Source organism: Petaurus breviceps, unplaced genomic scaffold (assembly GCF_028583685.1).
Source record: "Petaurus breviceps papuanus isolate PSGF00001 unplaced genomic scaffold, PetGlider_PUasm1.0 37, whole genome shotgun sequence".
Taxonomy (NCBI): Eukaryota; Metazoa; Chordata; class Mammalia; order Diprotodontia; family Petauridae; genus Petaurus; species Petaurus breviceps.
In genome coordinates, this window is record NW_027186296.1 from 17171954 (window position 1) to 17191849 (window position 19896).

General features: G+C 37.0%; 1 protein-coding gene across 12 annotated transcripts in view; it reads right to left on the reverse strand.

Moving 5' to 3' along the window:
* Positions 1–1392: 1392 nt before the first annotated feature.
* The window catches only part of CEP152 (centrosomal protein 152), a 109237-nt gene continuing 90733 nt past the window's right edge, over positions 1393–19896 (reverse strand). For 10 of the 12 annotated variants that reach the window (XM_069097996.1, XM_069098000.1, XM_069098005.1 and 7 more), the window contains 7 exons: positions 13828–13969; positions 11471–11650; positions 6367–6460; positions 4883–4986; positions 3295–3451; positions 2951–3054; positions 1393–2694 (listed from right to left, as the gene is read on the reverse strand). In XM_069097996.1, coding sequence (XP_068954097.1) covers positions 1709–2694; positions 2951–3054; positions 3295–3451; positions 4883–4986; positions 6367–6460; positions 11471–11650; positions 13828–13969 — 1767 coding nt within the window. In that variant the 3' untranslated portion in view covers positions 1393–1708. The remainder of the gene's footprint in view (positions 2695–2950; positions 3055–3294; positions 3452–4882; positions 4987–6366; positions 6461–11470; positions 11651–13827; positions 13970–19896) is intronic. The other 2 variants (XM_069097997.1, XM_069098003.1) reach the window with 2 other exon arrangements.

Consider the following 19896-nt stretch of genomic DNA (forward strand, 5'->3'; position numbering starts at 1 on the left):
TCTGACATGATTATGTCCTCCCAACATTTTAAAAAGTCAACTTTACTGGTGGTTAACAAAAATGACTTACTATACATCAAGAACTAGACCTCATTGATTCTTTTCAGGGTTTTATAGTCATTAGTCAAATATAGAGAAGTCTGAGGCTGATTTAAGAAATCTGGCTATGTGTGAATGCACATATTTGCACACATTCTGGACTACTTTGCTTCTATCAGCAAATGTGAGGCTATTAAATTCAGTTCTATGACACAGTCAGTCACCCACCAGACTGCTAGACATTAATATGGGTCAATTCAGCTGTGGACATAGCACTCCTTCCATGTGGATTCACATTCATGTACATGTAGGCAAAACCCAATATTAAGCTTTGTCTTTGCATCAGGCTGGTTGTCCACCAAAAGATGGCCCAACTTGGAGAGCTTGCTTCTGGCTAGCCTCCTCAGATAGGTCGCCAGACTGGTAGTGGTTTGAGGAATGTCATGGTTATAAACACTAGACTAGGCTGGAACAATTCTCACTCATTCTGCCCTTTCTATAGTCAGGTGCTGCTGCTAAAAAAGGTTGCTCTGCTTTCACCTGCATGAATCTGTCATTTTTTACTTTTTTTTTTTTTTTTTGCCTTTTTGGAGGGTGGAAAGCAGGGCAGTTGGGGTTAAGTGACTTGCCCAGGGTCACACGGCTAGTAAGTGTGTCAAGTGTTTGAGGCCAAATTTGAACTCAGGTCCTTCTGACTTCAGGGCCAGTGCTCTATTCATTGCACCACCTAGCCACCCTAATTCTTAACTTTAAAAGAGAGTCATTTGGGTATAATATTATTTAGGTGGTTATTTATTCCTGTGACCTTTCCTCACTTTAAAGTTCTCATTCTCAATTCATGGTATAAATGAACTATATAGCTTTTATAGAGAAACAAAAGAAAATTAACTAGTTCATAAAAAAAATAGAAGCAGAACACAGTCCATTAACCTCTATTAAAACATGAGTAACACCTAATGAAATAATGCTGACTTGCATACAAATCATCCTGAGAGAAGAAAGTAAATGAAGCAATGATACTGACAGAGAACTCTTTCTTTTCCATAGGCATTGTAGGAGTTGTGAAATTATACAAATATCAACTTGAAAACTTAAGTGACACTTTAAATAGTAAAACCAATAAAAAAATTGCTTTGTGACATATGTGGTACATGCTTGGGGAAAAAAACTTTTATACTTGAGACAAAAATAACATTTCTGAGTAGATATTTTCGATCAGTATTAAAATTAAATTTTGTCTCCCATATTTACAAATGATTAAGTTTACATTACTCTTCAAGAAAGCATTCAAACATGATGCTTAACATTTCTATTACATTATGAATTACAAAATAATTTATAACAATTCTAATAGGGGTCATATATAGTTTTATTTAAATATATAATAATTTAACACTGCACAGCAAACTAATTTATAGGTATAAAAATAGATTCTGTTTAGCAATCAAAAATAAAGACCAAAACATACACAACCATAAAATTTGGAAGATTAAGGCAACATAAATATTTCAAGTAGTTTTATGAGATTACTTTACTCGTGTAACAGTCAGTCAGATATTATTAAAACATCCCAAAATAGACAGATCACATTTTTTTTCAGTACAAATTTTCCCTTTCAGTTCTCTTCTAAATATATTAGTGCATCTTCTTAAACACTGTACAAGCACAATTAATCGAGATTGGCCATTGGGCTGTCAAAACCACTGTCCTGTTGACTAGTTTGGGGAGCCATTAACAATTTTCTTGAATGCTGATGATATGCTGAAGAATGAACTGCACTGTTCGGTTTTTTGAAGTCTGATTTCAATACACCAGAGTTGGCATGAGATGCATGCCCAGGAGGTTTATTTACCTGCTCTGTCTGTGTTCGTTTGTCTTCTTTTTTGACAACAGGAATGTGGTCATTTTGACATAAGAATTGTCTACAAAGTTTATTAGCTTTTTCCTCTGGGTCAGAAAGACAATTATGTGTTGGAAACTGCATGAATGAAACTGATTCTATTTCTTTATCCAGGATCCCTTGTTGCAAAGGAAATAAAAATGATGTGTCACTGCTAGCTAAGGCTTCAGGAGTTACACTTTTTGAACTCCAGTCAAGGGAGTCACTGGGACCTTCTTCATCCTTTACTGGAGTTTCCTGAATATCAAACTTAGGACTTTTCTCAGCTATGACCTGCTGACAACATTCAGTCTGTGAATGACATTTACGTTCTTTTAAAATGCGTTTTTCTTTCAAACCCTGAAATGTTACATGACTGGATCCTGAGTCAGAAAGGCCAGTAGTCTGGGTAGATGCATGCGTGTCTTCAAACTGCATGTGAGGGCCAGTTTTGCTTCTTCTACCTTCATCAGGAACAAACTCAGGAAGCACATTTCTTGGCAAATCATCTTGCAGTTTGCATACAGTCACACTGCTAAGAATGCCTGAAGATGCTTCTCTGAAAGAAACATGTTTTGTCTCCATGCGTTCTGTATCTTCTAACCGTTGTCTTAAGTTACAAGGTAAACGCTTCTGAAGGACTTGCTCGCCGCCTGCCTTGGTGATATTATTCCTGCCACTTGATTTATTTTCCATATGGTTTCCCCTACTCTGATTCATGTAATTTCTTTTTGATTGTTCAATTCCAGGCAGTAGCTCAGACGATTGAGGCACTGCTAACAAGTACAAGGGGAAAAAAAACAAAAAGAAAATTAGTGGAAACACTAAAAAGAAAAACAATCCTTCCAAGGATTTTAGAAAATTTTACCTACCAATGCTAGAAATTCTTAGGTTGTGTTTAAATTTGCAGTTAAACATTGTGAATAAGCTTGCCATTCTTTTGTCCTTGCTTTATAAGGCAGAAACTAAATCTCTAAAGGACTAGGAAGGGTATGAAAAAACCAACTACTCAAATGATTGTTTTTCACATACCTGATGGTGAATTTTTGATCCGGGCTCTATTAATAATAGGTGTTTCCAGCACATTCGCCATTGTAGCAAGCTTGCTAGCAGCATTCATGATCTTTTTCTCAGCCCTATTGGGAATTTCAGAATATTATATCAATATAGTTCGGAGGAAAATGAGTTTCTCTACCCCTAGGCTTTCTGTTATCCAATTCCCCTAAGCCAGTTTTTCGAGCAACACAGCCATAAGTTTCTTTCACCCCAAAGGTTATGTGAAAACAATTTTGTAACTTGGAAAAATGGCTTGATAGTCACATGATGTTTCAGATCTCTCAATGTAACAAAATTGTGCTTATTTACTCTGGACTCACCCTTCCTGCCTTCCATCATCCTGTAAAAGCTGGTGCAGGCAAACTAGGTAGTATTTGCGCATCCTTCGAGCAGTCTCTTGACGTTCTTTAAATAGTTCTGCTTTTAGCAACTCAGCTGCTCTCTGTTTACTTCCCTGTATATACTGAATCATATCACCTAAAATTCATGAGATAAAAAATGTACAGGGAATTTTAAAAAATAAAATGTCCCAGATGTTCCAGGGGTATTTTATTTAAAAAAAAAAAAAAGACTAGTAGGGAAGATTTAAATGGTGTCATGGAATATTAAGGATTTCCTTTTGGTAGGGTCTGACACTGCTTCCTTATCTGTAAAACAAGAGGGTTGGACTCAATGAATTCTAAGGTATGTTTGAATTGGACAGCAGATTGGACAGTAAGGGAGAACTAGAAGAAGGGAAGGAGTTATTCTGAACCAGACCCATCAAGTCCAGGGCTAGATCCTGTCTAAAAAAATTACTTATACTTGTCCTACCAGGCCCATCATGTTTATAAAACACCTATCATCTCAAAACATCTATGATTTAGAATAAAAATGGAAGAATTATCAAATTTAATTAAATTGTGTGGGGCTTAACAATACATGAATCCCCTGTGTGACAATCAACCAACCAATAAACAACATTTATTAAGCATCTCCTATATGCTGAGCACTGTGGAATACAAGGATAAAAATGAAACTGTCCCTGACCTCAAGGAGTTTACATTCTGTAGGGAAAACCACATCTACACATGTTTATACAAAAGATCCATGAAATGAATACTAGGAAATCTGTGAGAAGCAGTTTGAAGGGACAGGGGACAGGAAAGACTCCATGTAGAAAATGGTGCTTATAGCCATGTGACCTCGGGCAAGTCACTTAATCCCAACTGCCCTCCAAAAAGCAAAAAAAAAAAAAAAAGTGGTCCTTAGACTTAACTTTGAAGGAAAACAAGGGACTCCAAGAGGTGGAGGTAAGGAGTAAGTATATGCTTTTTTTTTTTTTTTAAAGCAATCGGGGTTAAGTAACTTGCTCAAGGTTACATGGCCAGTTATTTCTGGGTGGTAAGTATCCGAGCCCGGATTTGATCCCCAGGTCATCCCGACACTGGAGCCGGTGCTCTTACTCGCTGAGCCACCTGGATGCCCCTAAGGAAGTATATTCTAATCCAGACATAACCTATGCAAGGGCACAGAGACATGTCAGGACCTAACAAGTGGTTATTCAATTTCTGCTTTTTCAGTTCTAATTAATCCCTTGGACTTTTAACAATTGGTCCTAGTTTCCCTCCTAATAATTTAATTTGTTATTTAGTCAAAATACTCTTGCAACATTACCCCACTCCAAGTCAAATGATCGCCCACTATAGCATGGGAACAATCTAAGATTTCTATCACATCCCAAAATGTGTTGAGAATATCTAAAAAAGGCATCAGCATTCTCTGAGATGTGAGTTTTTCACAAATTTCTAATGTCTAGGTATTGAACTTATGAGAGCTGGAAGATCCCCAAATCAGGTCTTACAATACATTAAGCTGAATGTTTTAACTCTGTATAGATTAGGTTGCATAAATTCTATAGGAACTTACTTTTAATTTTTTTGACAGCTTTAATATAATGTCCACGAAGTTCTTCCAAGCCCTTTCCATTGCATATCAGGCAGCTATGGTCAACAGCACCTTCTGAAAAAGATCTAAAAACAAACCAAGGATTAAAAATTCAATTCAACACAGATTTATTAGCTACCTACACTATGTGCCAGACACTATGCTATGGAATTAAAGAAAACAAAAACAAAAAAAGAATAGTCCCTACATTCAAGAAGCTTACAGTCTAAGGTGGGGAAGCAACATATACATAAATACAAACTATATGTAAAATAATGACAAAATAGTTTTGGGAGGGAATGGAAAACACTCATGGCTGGAGAAATGAGAAAATAGGCTAAGAGTAGGAAGTGAGATTTGAGCTAGGCCTAGTTGAGAGCTAGGTCCTCAAAGAGGGGGAGGTAAGGGGTCAGAGTATTCCAAGCATGGGGAACAGCCTATAAAAAAGCATAGAGAAGACTGTGGAATGAGAGGTATGAAGAACATCAAGTAGACCAGTTTGTCTATAATATCAGTACATTAAAAGGGAGAATAATGGGAAATCAATCTAGAAAAATAGGTCAGTTCCAGATTAGGCTTTAAATGACAGGAATTCAGATTTTATTCTACAAGTGACAGGGAGTCACTGAAACTTCTTGAGCAGTGGAATGATGTGGTCAAATAGATGCTTTAGGAATATAAACTTGGCAGCAATGTGGAGGATGGAGATGAGTACAAATTAGGAAGTTATTGCACTACTCCAGGCAAGTGATAATAGGTTGCATTAGGGTAGTAGCCATGTGAAAGAAAGGGGCCGATGATAGCAATGTTGAGGAAGTAGAACTGACAAAACTTGGCAAGTGCTCATATATGGGAGTCAGAGGAGGGAAGAGAAAAAAAAGAGTAGCAGATAACTCTTAAGTCTGTACACCTGAGTAACTGGCAGTGTCCTCAAAAGAAATAAGGAGCTTAAGAAGGAGCATGAATTTTCTGGGAAAAGATGAGTTCTGTTTTGGATGTGCTGCATTTGAGATGTCTGTGGGATATCCATCCGTGTGGAGATGTCTAGCAATCAGATGGAAATACAGGAAAGAAGGAGAGAATAGAGATTAAGCAATGATACATGCATCTGGGAGATATCTACGAATAGAGATGATCACTGAACCCATGGAAGCTAATGGGATCACCAAGACAGAGAAGAGAAGATGAAGCAAGACCCCGAAAAAAAGCCTGGTCTGCACCTGTGCACAGGGTAGTGCTATGGATAGTGATCCAACAAAGGAAGGAACTGTCAGTGGAATGGTAGAACTACATGAGAACTATGTCAAGAAAACTCAGGGTTAAGCACTACAGAGAATTCAAGAAAAATAAAGACTGAGAAATGGCCATTGGACTTAACAATTAAAGATTACATGCAAAAAAATCTCAAGTAATTAATTTCATTTGGAAAACAAATCAAGTGTTCCTTTAAAATGGAAAGAGTTTACCGTGGTGGCATGCTAAGTGCTCTCAGTTCTTCCAGTTTCAACTTCATCTCACTGTTTTCTTCCATTAATTCTTCAACAACTCTACTGTTTTCTTCTGCAAATAAAAGTGTACAGTTTTATGTCCAGGTCTCTTACCAGTCTTTATTTGACTACATGCCTTCCCCTCCCCACCTCAACTCTACCCTGGCTGTATGCAAATCTTTAGAAAGAAAGCTATGTAATTTTTTGTTATTCTCACTCCAGAATGATTACTCCCTTGTTTTATTTTTTCAGCACATAAAAACTATACTGTACCACTATATATTTTGTCCTCTGTTTCACAGAATGACAAAGAACATCACAAGCAGAAGGGTCTTCAGAGCTCATTTAATCTAGTTCTCTGATTTTTTCAGAGGAAGAACAGGCCCAGAAACATTAAGTAACTTACCCCAAGGGTCACACATTGCTAGTTAGTGATAAAACTGGGACTTGGACCTAGTTATTCCAGCTCTCTCCAGTGTTCCACACTGCTGACCTCTGTCTCATCTTACATGCTTTCTTTTCCCTAGGTTATTGTGACACTGCTCTACTGTATTTCTTCTATCAGCGTGGTTGCCTTCTCTGATCCTTTAGCCAGAAGGGAGCTTGTTCACTGTTCTGAACACCACTGCAGGTTACATGTACGGAGTATTTACAAAGATTTATGAATAAAAGGCTCGATGTGGTATGTACATGGTTCTGTATTCCTCATAGCTCTACCAGGTACATATCTTCTATGTTCCATAGCCTCTATGTTTGCTGAATAAATGGTTCAAACCTAAACTCAGTGATTTAGCAATTCTCCCCTACTCTAGCAAAAGGGAGGCACATTTAAGAAGAATCTCTATTTCAATTCTGGGGACTTTCAAATTCAACACAAAAGAGGATGATTGTCTTAGACCTGGAAAATTCACAGATTCCTCTCGGTGAAATTAAATTGTTTTTATGATTCACTGAATGCTACCAAATCACAAGGAGTAGTAAAATGAAATTTGGACTAGTAATCAAGAGACATGGATTCTAGCTCTGCTCCTGACTAGCTGTGGGAATGTAGGTAAGTCACAAACACTGTGGGCCTCAGTGACCTCATGTATAAATGAAGGACTTAAATGAAAAGATCTCAATGATCCACTCCAGTTCAAATATTCTACGAATTCTATGAAAATATTTGGAAAGAGGAATTATAGAAACAAACAAACAAAAAAACCCCAAACCACACCAATGCAATACTACTGAATAGTCAAAGACTTAAGACTAGTAATCAAAGCACTAGGGTTCTGGTCTTGGCTCTATTATCAACTTGGGTGGCCTAAAAAGGAGGGCTCATTTTTCTGACTTATTCTTTGTTCGTGTATTAAACTAGGTAACAATCTCAAAAGGGAATTGTGCCAAATGACTTTCATGATTACAATGTGAAATATAAAATATTATTATTGAATAGCAACAGTAACCAACAACTCTTGCCATATGTTGTGTATAGTATTTTTCCTTTTGTAATTTACTAGGTTTACATAATTTCACAATAACATTTTTATGGAGATATGTATAAGGTTTGTTTAAGCATTCCATTTGTTCTTCTGGCCACCATTCCACTAATGAGCTAAAATAAATGTAGACACAAGGGTAAGTTTTAATTCTGAAAAAAAATCTGACTTTGAAATTCTATCCAATCTTTTCTTATTTTCAAGTAATTATCTTTCTTTAACCTTTCTCAGTAAGCAGCGGCTAGTAGCATAGAGCTTCTCTGTCCTTCCCCTGGACTTTCTTTAAATTTCTTCTTTTGAGGACACGTGGAAATTTAAAAGGAGATGCCAGGGAACAGAATTTCCCTATGTCTTTATATTTTGAATATTTCATAGCATGGAGGCATATGTATCGCTAAAAAAAAAAAAATCTTGGTTGGTTTCCTTTTAGGGCAATATAAAAAGAAACTTCTTTGCTTTGATGAAACTGCCTGATAGAGATGGGAAACTCCTGAAATTTTTCTGGCATTCCAAGAAGCCAAGTGATGCAAGGGTTAAAAAGTTGAATTTGGAGTCAGGAAGACTCGGATTCTTTTCTTTTTTTTGGTCATTTATTCATTATGTGACTGTGGACAGATCACTCATCCTCTCAGAGCTTCAGCTTCTGTCTATAAAATGAGAATTACAATAGGACTACCTAGCTGACCAGGTTGTGGCGAAACTCAAGTGAGATAACGAATGCTTAGATGCACTTTATAAACCTTAAAGCACTACGTCAATGTAATCAGTTATTATTTGACAAACCTCTTAAGATACAATGAACATTCTATTCTACCTATTACACTATCACTCCTGCAGCTTCATATACAGTGAATTCTTGGTTAACCACATTACTGAAGACAAAAGTGTGGTTAATCTGTAAATCATTTCTATTTGACTATGAGATTTTCTTTTAAATTACATTTGAATATAAATGATGACTGATACACTTGGGGAATCACTTCAAACAAACCAAGTTATACTGTGAAGGGTTAACTCAGGGCAAAATGAGAAGCTATTCAATATTCCCTTCCTGAATCATTCATTGCTCAGTTCCATTTGGCAACCCAGTCTACCAAAAATAGTAGACAGTTTGTGTTTCATACAAGTACTAATACTAACAAGATTTCCCTATTAAGAAGTAAGCTGCATAGAAAATAAAAGCTGGAGAAGATCCAGAGGAGAATAACTAAAATGATCAAGCGTATGGAATAGTTCCCATAAGAGAAAGACTGAAAAATTTAGAACTCTTGGTCCAAAAAGACAAAGACTGAGGCCATGTCTTCTCACTTAATTTCTTAGGGCCTCATCAGTCTATTTATATGTAAAATGAAGGGATGGATTAGATTATCTCTAACAACTCTTCTAGTTGCTTTTTGTTTTTGTTTGGGGTTTTTTTGCCATTTAAAAAAAGACAGTTAAAACCAAAATTTTAAATATACTGGAATGTTTTTCTGTCTGCAGTTTTTACAAGAAAGAGACAAAAATACATGGAAAAAGAACCAATATCAGTGATTTAGGTTTGAACATCTTTTTAAAGGAATTCCTGATAACAAACTTAGCTCAAATTTTTTACTGATCTTCATAATTATGACTCCTCCCAGTCCTCCAATGTTGATTCATTAAAATGTCATTCAAAACACTCTTTCCTACTAAAGTAGGGGAATGAACAAATTAAAAAAAAATCTCCAAAAGTTGGAGCACAAAGGGATTTCTGATTTTCAGTAAACCAAAAAATTACACCAATAAAATGCCTTTATATCCTAAGCATTATAGTTGAGGTTTTATATTACAATCATTCTATACAATTATGATGGGTATGGATGCTATCTCTAGCAGAGGTACTAAGCTAGAAAATTTGAGTGTGGATATAGTGACAGACTGTATCTGCCATTCAAGGAATCACCTAGCTAAGTTTGGAGAGGCTCACCACCACGTTGGCGGTAGGGTAATGAACTTTCTGGGTATAGCAATTCTTTCAAGACCAACATTGTATTGGTCTAGGATGGTTGAAGACCAAGTTGTAGATGGGTTGGGATGTACACTAGGTCAACAAAGATCTCTCACTGGTGGAATCTTGGCTTTCTAAAACACGTCTAAATGCTATTTTCTATAGTCAAGCTGTGCAGAATGTGCCAGATCTTATCTGATCTCATAAGGTTCAAGCAGGGTGAGCCCCAATTCGTACTTGGAAAGGAATCCCATTAGGAAACCTTAGAACCACAGGCTTTTGAGGGCCTCAACTAACATTCTACTCTAATTCCTTATTGTGGTATGAAGGTGACCTTTGGTTCTTGAAGACTATATCTAAAAAGCATAAGTTCTGATAGGCTACTGAAGTAAGAGGGCTTCAGGTATGAGTCTGGTGATCTACTGAATATGTCATTTGAGAACCAGTTTAAGTTACAAGAGTCTTGTCTGCAGGTGAGTCACAGTGTGATGAAGTTTTTGGCCATAGCGATTCTAGAAGACTATTTACTAAGCTGTCAAGGAATTGAGGCCAGTGTCAGTGGAAGGCTCAGTGCCCATGCCAGTGAAACAACAGATTCTTGAAATAACGAAGTTAGCACACATGGTAATACTACTTGTAGTCACACTCCCATGATCCTCACAACAAATCTATGAAGTAGGTAAAGCTTCATTAACCCAATTCTACTGATGAAAATGACTGCAGCAAGGACATACAGCTAAAAAGGGGCAGAGCCAGGACTCTACCCCATCTGCTGAACCAAACCCAGGGCTTTGTTACACCACAGTGTAACAACTTCTATGATTCTATGATGCGCTCACCAAAATGAAGAAATACCTGACAAAACAGAAACCCCTTTTGGTTTTTAAATAGTAAATTTAGAGCAATTAATTAATTTACATAAAAGTTAACAAACTTGTTGGACTATTAAAAGTGAAGAAAGGCCTAGCCTATCTTAAGAAGTATAACACATGTCAAGGTTCATGAAGATTAAAAAAATCTGTCATGGATTACTAAGGTAAACATGCTTAATAGGAGTACATTTCTGTTGTTTGGTAGATGACATAATGGAAGACAACCATGCCCTTCCAGGAAATACCCCTTGATGTCATTATCAAAGTCAGATTACTAATGGCCTATGGGACTAGCCACGGATGATAATTTTTTGGTCCTAACACATTAGAGGGAAGAGTTAATATATAAACAGCACTAATAATTAAGCAGAATATTATATTTGGGGTACAACAGGCAAACAAACTGAAGATTAATTTTAAGACAAGAGATTTAGGACACTGATTCCATTTTACTGAAGATTAAAATGAGATCTAGACATAAAATATAAGTCTGGATCATTCAGGGAAAGCTGAGGAAGAAATTACCCTAACATAGAGACAGAAGTCTAAATTGAGAAGGGATCAGAGAATTTCAATGGAGAAAATTAATTTGTTTTTGATCAATAGCTACAATGTCTATTACTAAAACCAAAATTAGCCTACATTAATCTCAGAGAGAACCAATTTCTGTTATAAACTAAAACACCACTTTTGGACAGTAACAAGGTGTAAAGAAAGTACATTTTACACTAGCAGCATGTTCACTATTTTCAAACACTAACCTCCAATTTTCTCCACTGTAGCTTTATGTTCTCTTACTGCATGCTGGAGATGCCTGCATGATTTCTCTAGCATTTTTTTTAAGTCCTGACACTCCTGCTTTGCTTTTTCAAGCTTGTGGAGGCACTGTTCACAGCAAGAATCTTCTTGGGGTTCAAGGATTCTTTTCCCAGACTGAAAAACTGCACAAATAAAACTGTAGTAAACTTTTGGCTACAGTAAATACTGCTTTACTCAATTTACTTCAACTCCTCAAAGATCTGTGATTTTCTTAGTACAGGGCTACTCTGCCCTCTGCCAACACTTAGTGTTCAAAGGCTACTATGGCTGAATATAGTGAGGCATTGCTCTGAACTTGGGCAGGCCAGTCTTCAGATGAGTCAGCTGTCATCACTGGGCTCATTCTAAAAGCTTTTGAAGCTTACTAGCAGCACCTGCCTGAGAATGCATTCCACTGGTGTGATTGATGTCCAAGAGCCCAGTTTCAGCACCATGCTTATAGTAAGGTATCTCAGTAGGACTTAAGTAGAGAAAATATTGACATCCTTATCTCCCTTATCCCCTATAAAAATTACACAATTCTGAACATAACATATAACCTCTCCAAGCCTACAAAACTATCAATAATTGTCTCCTTATTAGTTTCATTATGATGCTGCTTTCATAGCAGTAAACCAGAAACTTTAATAAAAGAACACATTAGTGCTATGTATTACATAAAATGTCATTTAAAAAATCAGATTATACTGATTTTTCTTAGTACCATTTCATTTTTTATCTTAGCCTGTTTTATATATGCATGACTGCCCTAAGCCAAATTGTGCTTAAAATTATTTTTTATTCTTTCCCAAGCAAGGCATAGAAAAGACCCTGTAGGTCTTTTTTGGGAGTACCAGTACAGCTAAATTCAAAGAAGCTTAACATCATAAGGTTGACTACTACCAAAAGATGAATATTTCCTGTCCCAAACAACTCATAAAGACCAATTACAAAGGCATGGAGCAGTGGAGGAAGGCAGGTTTAGATTTTCATAAGGGGAAAGTGTATCCATTCCAATGAAACCACAGATTCTTAAAAAGTATTCCCAAGTAGACAAAAAGCAAAAATTCAGGCTGTGTCTGGCTATTAATCTGTCATCAAGGACATGGAAGTACTTTGAAAAGTAAAAAACTCTACACAAATATAATCATTTATCAGGCAGTAAAACTTCTGATAATCTCAACTATTCAAAAGAAAGTGTGATAATCCTAAAATCAGCAAAAAAAAAGGGGAGGGGGCTACTGAAGACCCTTTCAGCAAGGAAAATAGCTATCAAAAAACCTATGTAGTTTACTTCTTAGCTGAGAAAAGACGTCATACTTTCAGGCCCTTTGTTCAGGCCTAGCTACTTAACAATTCTGGCAAAGCCATATTTGTGATTTAACAAGTTTGATTATCTAGTTTCAATGGAAAGACTCCAATTTCTTAGATTACAGCAGATAGTAGATTAGAAGCCATGAGAGGTAGAAAAGGATTCTCATGGCAAAACTCTATTATGGGGAGAGGTAAGAACACTGAAGCAAAGAAGATGGGATGATTTTTTTGAGGCATTGTGACATAATGGATAGAGCAGAATTTGGTATCAGGAAGACCTGGGTTTGAATTCCTACTCTAATGCTTACTGGGTATATAACAATGAGCAAATTGTTTAATCTCTCTGAATCTCAGTGTTTTCAACTGTAAAATGGGGATAATATCTGAACTACCTACTTCACAAAGTTGCTGTGAGGCTCAAATTAGGTAAGCTATATAAAAGGTATTGCAAATCTTAAAGCATTTTAATGTTAGTAATTACCACATCATTTGCAACAGCTTCTATATGCAAAAAGAACTTTAGTAAAAGGATCATACATTAACTAGAAGTAATATTTTACCTTTGTATAGTGCCTTTAACTAGTCACTCAATTTTAACCATTTTCTAATCACTTCAACATCTATTATCCCATTTTATTTTCTTAATATTTCTACCAGGTAGAAATCATTATCCCCATTTGACAGAAGAAAAGACTGAAGCACAAAATGGTTACAATCAATTCAACTCCATTTTATCACTTACTGAACATCTATCATGTACAAGGTAATGTGACTTGCATAGGTAGTTAATAACAACTGGAATGAGATCCTGGGTCTGATGAATCTCAGTCTAAGGGCTCTTTTCATTAGAATATTCTTTCTTTAAAGCTTTATTGTGAAAATGTAGCAGAAACTACCACTTCAAACATCTGACTTCTAATAATATCTATACATAGCTAGACCGGAATGCGCTACTAGTATGCACACAAGAATGAGTAATACGGGGAGAAAAACAAAGTTACTCTACCAGTCTCTGCTTCTTTTTCACGTGAGAAGTTCTGTTGTTTCAGTATTTTTTGTAGTTGCACCTGATGTCCAACATTGTAAACAGGAAGGCTTGCTTGGTCTCCAGTTTCCTTTGTGGCAGAGATCATGATGACTTCATCTTTCTGAAATATATTTCTCAAATAATCAATGTGAAGCAGAAGAGCCTTTATCCTCTTTTCTTAAAGACACAGATATCAGAAACACAAATAGAAACCCCAAGGCATGGTTTGGCCTCTTACAGGTTCTTTCTTACATAAAATAAATGTAGTACTTAAAAAGTCCCAAAGGGTTAAATTTCCAACCATGCTTAACAACAATGGTCTCAAAACACAATCAATGTTATCTTGTACTTAATGAAACTAATAACTACAATGATACCTTATATGTGTATAGCACATTATGCTTTCCAAAGTGTTTTCCTAAACATGTTCTTATCTGATTCTCACAGCAATCTTGGGAGGTAGGAAAAACAGATCATTCCCATGCTCAAGTAGGAAAACCAGGATTCAGAGAGGATTCTACCCCCCATCCCTCCCCCCAACCAAGGTCACATAATTAGTAAATGGATCCAATACTAGTCTAGTCATCTGTCCACTACACTTAGAGTATGTATATTTTCTAAACAAACCAACCTTCCAAAAAAATCTGTTCACATGGACTGAAAAAGGATGGACTAATCCTATTAAAAGTACACTTTCCTTTATTTAAATCAAAACTGTCCTAGAAAATTTGGCATATGTGGTAACGACCAATATATGTCAAACTAGATGGTTTTGTTTACTCTATTAATTTGGAATGCTTAAATCCATCAACAGCCTGATTCTATAAAAATCATATTCTTTCTCTTCCATCTATCTTCCTTAAGGGAAGAGAGGTTTTAGTCACTGGCCAATTACTCAGACCCCATAGGGAATGTGGAGAAAACCATACTTTTCAAAGAACGTTTTCTATGTTTGAATATGCTTGGTCAAAAAATATCACATATGGGTGAAAAAATTTCTGTCTTAAGTAGCAGCAAACCTGCTTTAGAGATTCTGTGGATGTGAAAATTAACAATGTCCCAGTTTTTTTGAAAATGAAAATTTAGAATAGGAAATGGGAAGGGAAAGAATTATAAAGATTGAAATCTGAGCAGCATAAAGGTTCAGTTCCTAACCCTTAACTATTCAAGGTAACAGGTAAGGTGGGGAAATCATCTTTTTCATGTCTGTATTTTAATTTCAGCATAATCTATATCAATACCTATATGCAGGCTGGAAAAGCCCAGTTAGACAAGGTAACTAGTTTAGCTTATTGAAAGGAAGGCTGTCTGGGGTGGCCAGGTAGCACAGTGAGTAAGGGCACCGGCTCCAGTGTTGAGAAGACCTGGAGATCAAATCCTGGGCTCAGACACTTAGCACCCACCCAGAAACACCTGGCCATGTAACCTTGAGCAAGTTACTTAACCCCAATTGCTTTAAAAAAAAAAAAAAAAAGGGAAGGCTGTGATTCTTAACTAGCTGGCTTCAAGTGCCAACAGTAGCATTTTAGAACATCACCCAGGACTGGTGGACACAGAGCCCTAGGCACAAGAGATTCATATTAGTCTCAACAAAAAGGTTTTAACTATAATTCCAAGGAGAAAAAACAAAACATTTGTTTAGAAAGATAATCACTACTGTTTTGAGCATACAATTTATGTTTGTTTGAAAAAATGTGCTCCAAGTAATAATATGTGATTTTTGTATCTTTTGGGAAGTAGTTCTGCAAGTCATGTTTTGATAATTCATTTTCAGAGGAAATGTGATAGTTATCAGTTCCCCATGATATTGTATATATTTTCTTGAATTCTGATTCCCTAAACTGAAAATCTTTTCTAAGAAGAAAGCTTTTAAAATTTTCTAGTGTGAAATTTTGCTTTTTCTTTTTAATAATTATTGACGTTTATGCATGCACTTGGCATTTTAATTGTACAAAATTTGCGAACAATCCAAAATCATATGCTGCCTCCAAGTTCTTAGCTGCCTTCCTGCTAAATTTGTTTAAGCTACTTTTCCTATAACAGTAAATCACATTTCCTAAACAAGTAGCAAACTAGGAATCTGAAATTCATTCCCATTTCTAAGTGATAGAATTTGACTCCCAAGGGTAGACTGACTACCCAATTCTGGATAGCTCAAATGGTAAGATAATATTACCACCTGGCAACTATATAACACCACATTTTAAAACATTTTTTCTTATATTGTCCTAATTTATAATGACAATGAGTCTAGAACTTAGGTACTTAGGTATTTTAATCCTTATTTTTTGAATGAAAAACCAAAACATATGGCTTCCCTTAATAAGTAGAGCTGGGATTAGAACCTTCAAACTATAAGGAAATTTACAAACCTCATTCTGATCCCTCATTTTATAGAGCACTGTATTCCAAATCCAGTGGTTTTTCAGTTAATCTATCAGCACCAAACCCAAGGTCCCAAACACAACCAAAAAGCTGTAAAAAGCCATGTACTTAATCAAATTGTATAAATGTCTCTACAGACTGGTAAACTTAAAAAGTCAGAAGACTGGGAATACCTAATTAATGGCATATTTGAAAAATCTGAAAATTGAGCACTAGACTCTGATTTTAGTGGCATAGCTAGTCTTTTTTTTTTAAAGGATAATAAAGGAAAAGATAAGCATGACTTTACTTCAATTTTTATCCTCCAAATTTTCAAAAGAACGCAACTTCTTAATGTTCACTTTTTTCATCTTCCAAAGAACCTCCATTTTGGGGAAGAGCTCCAGTCTAGGCATTCCCAATTTTTTGGATTTCACCACCATTCCCCATCCCCCCTTCCAGGTTTTTTAGCTCCTCTTCAATGAATAGTTTTCCCCCATTAAAAAGTAAGCTCCTTGGGGTGGCTAGGTGGTACAGTGAATAGAGCACCGGCCCTGGAGTCAGGAGGACCTGAGTTCGAATCCAGATTCAGACACTTAACATAAAACTAGCCATGTGACCTCAGTCAGGTTACTTAACCCCAAATGCCCTACTTTTCCCCCTCCAAAAAAGCAAAAAAAAAAAAAAAGAAGCAAAAAACCCCACCACCACAAGAAAAAACAAAAACAAAAAAAGTAAGCTCCTTAAGGACAGGGTCTATTTTTCTTTCTGTCAGCAAATTTATATCCCCAAGGCTTAGCAATTAATCAATCGTTTATAAAGTGCATACTGTGTGCCAGGCAATGTACAAAGGGCTGGGGATACAAAAAAAGGCAAAAAAAAGTCCCTGCCCTCAAGAAGCTTACAATTTAAAGAGGGAGATAACATGCAAATATATACAAAACAAAATAGAATCAGGATAGATAGAAATAATTAATTGAGGGAAGACACTAGAATTAAGAGGGATGGGAAAGGCTTCTAGTAAAATAGGGATTTTAATTGGAACTTAAAACCAGGGAGTTCAGTAGTCAGAGCAGAGGAGAGAGACTGTTCCAGGCATGGAAGATAGCTAGAGAAAATGCCCAGAGCCAAGAGATGGGATGTCTTGTTCTTAGAACAGTTGGGAAGAGCAAATGTCAGGGAGGTAAGGTATAAGAAGACTGGAAAGGCAGGAGGGGGAGAAAGGTTACAAATGGCTTTGAATGCCAAACAGAGAATTTTGTATTTGATCCTGAAGACAATTAGAAGCCACAGGAGGGAGAGGGTGACATGGTTAGACCTCTGATTAAGGAAAATCACTTTAGTGGCTGGAGGATGGATTGGAATGGGGAGACTTGAAGTAAGAAGATCCACCAGTGGGCTATTGCAACAATTTAGGTGTGAGGTAAAAAGAAACCTGCATTATAGTGGTGGCAGTGTCAGAAGAGAGATGGGAGGCCTGTACAAGAGATGCTACAGAGGTAGAATCAACAGGCCTTGGCAAATAGATTGCACATCAGAGCTGAAAGATAATGAGAAGTTCAGAGTGACACTTAAGTTGCATGCTAGAGGGACTGGGAGAACAGTAATAGGGAAGGTAGGATGTTGGGAAGGTTTAGGGGAAAGATAGCAAGTTTTGTTTTGTTCATAATGAGTTTCAGATGTAGACTGGATATCCACTTTGATATCTAAAAGGCAATGAAGATGCAATATTGAAGGTCACTGAAGGTCAGCTGAATGTTTGGGACAGGATAGATAGATCTGAGAATCATCAACATTAAAGATGTTAATTGACTCTATTGGAGCTGATAAGATCATCAACTGAAATAACAGAGAGGAAGAAGAGAAGAGGGCCAAGGACAGAACTCTATGAGAAACTTACCAGGAGGAGAACCAGGAGAATGGTACCCTGAACACCTAGAAAAGAGAGAGTCTGTATCAAGAATATCAAAAAGCTGCAGAGAAATCAAGGAGCATGAGGATTGAGAAAAAGCCCCTGAATTGGCAACTAAGAGATCACTAAAAACTTTGGAGAGGGCAGTTTGGATGGAACGATAGGGTAAGAAACCAGACTGTAAAAGGTAAAGAATGGAATTAGAGGAGAGAAATTGGAAACACTTATCGTAGAAGGCCTTTTTAAGAAATTTAGCTACAAACCGAAGAAGAAATATAGTATGATAGTGGGGAATGGAACGATCAAACGAGGGTTTTTTTAGGATGAGGGAGATATAGAAATGTTTATAGCCAGTAAGGAATGAGCAAGTAGCACTGAAAATAAGTAAAAGTGTAGGGAAGATGGAGAGGGCAATCTGTTGGGGGAGAAAGATAGAATGGGATCATTTGAATACATAGATGGGTTTACTGCCAACTACTAATAATCCTTTTAAGGTGATTTGTTCTGTGAAGTTTCGATTTAGTCAATGGAGGAACTAGAGGACCACATGTGGCCTCGAGGCCACAGGTTCCCGACCCCTGGGTTAGCATTTGCTAAGGAGTAAGACCACTTCATCATTTGCAACAGGTGTGAAGGAAGAAAAAGTGACAGAAGGCACCTCAATGATATGAGATGAGGAAATGGGGAGAAGACAGAGTTCATGGTAAAATGGCTTCAACTTTTTCTATGAAATACAAAGCCAGTTTCTCAGCTGGGAAAGTAGAGACTGTGGGGGTAGGGAGAACCATAGGAGTTTTGGAGAAGGATGAAAAAGTCTGCAAGAGACACTATGGAGGGTGAGGTAGTGAGTTGATAAAGGAGATATAGCGGCATTGCCTAGCCGTAGTAAGGGTCCGGTTGAGGTTGTGTATCAAAAATTTCTAGTGGACCTAGTCAAAAGTCTCCACCTTCATTCAGGAGCAGGTGTAGTAACGAAGGTGGGGAATGGTGAGTTATACAAGGCTGTTAGGGCAGGTAGGTGGCACAATGGATAGAGCAGTGAACCTGAAGTCAAGAAGACTTGAGTTCAAATTTAGCCTCAGATACTTCATAGCTGTGTGACCCTGCAAGAGTCACTTAACCCTCTTTGCCTCAGTTTCCTCATCTGTAAAAAATGAGCTGAAAAGGAAATGGCAAAGTACTCCAATAATTTTGCCAAGAAAATCCCAAACGGGGTCAAAAAAAGTTGGACACAAATGAAATGATTCAACAACACCCAAAGCTGAGGAGTGACTAGGAGTGAATAGCAATATCATAAGGGGCCTGGGGATTCAAAAGAGGAGGGCAGTATAGAGTTGAATTGGTTCACCAAAAGGTCAAGATGGGGAGAAGAGGAGTGGTTAGTGCAGGGCAAAGACAGAGTAGAGTAGGAGCAAACAGAGAGGTCAAGAGATAGAGGACACACTGTGGATGAGGGTTAGGATTTTTATAAGGGAAGGCAGTGGCAGAGTTGGAAAGTCAACAGATTATGGTCAGAGAAGGAGATTTCAGAATTCTTGAACATAAAGGTGGTACATTTATGGATGATGGCAAGATCAAGGGAATAACCATCTTTGTGTGTGTCTGAGGAGGGGTAGAGAAATAGTTTATGGGAAGTATGTAGGTTGAGGAAATGAATGGTTGGGGAATTTAGCACAGGCCTTAGTAGCTACTTAATAAATGCTTGCTGATCAACTGACCAAAGTAATAGAGGTTGATAAAGTACAGTATGAAGCATAATTATGTGGAAAATC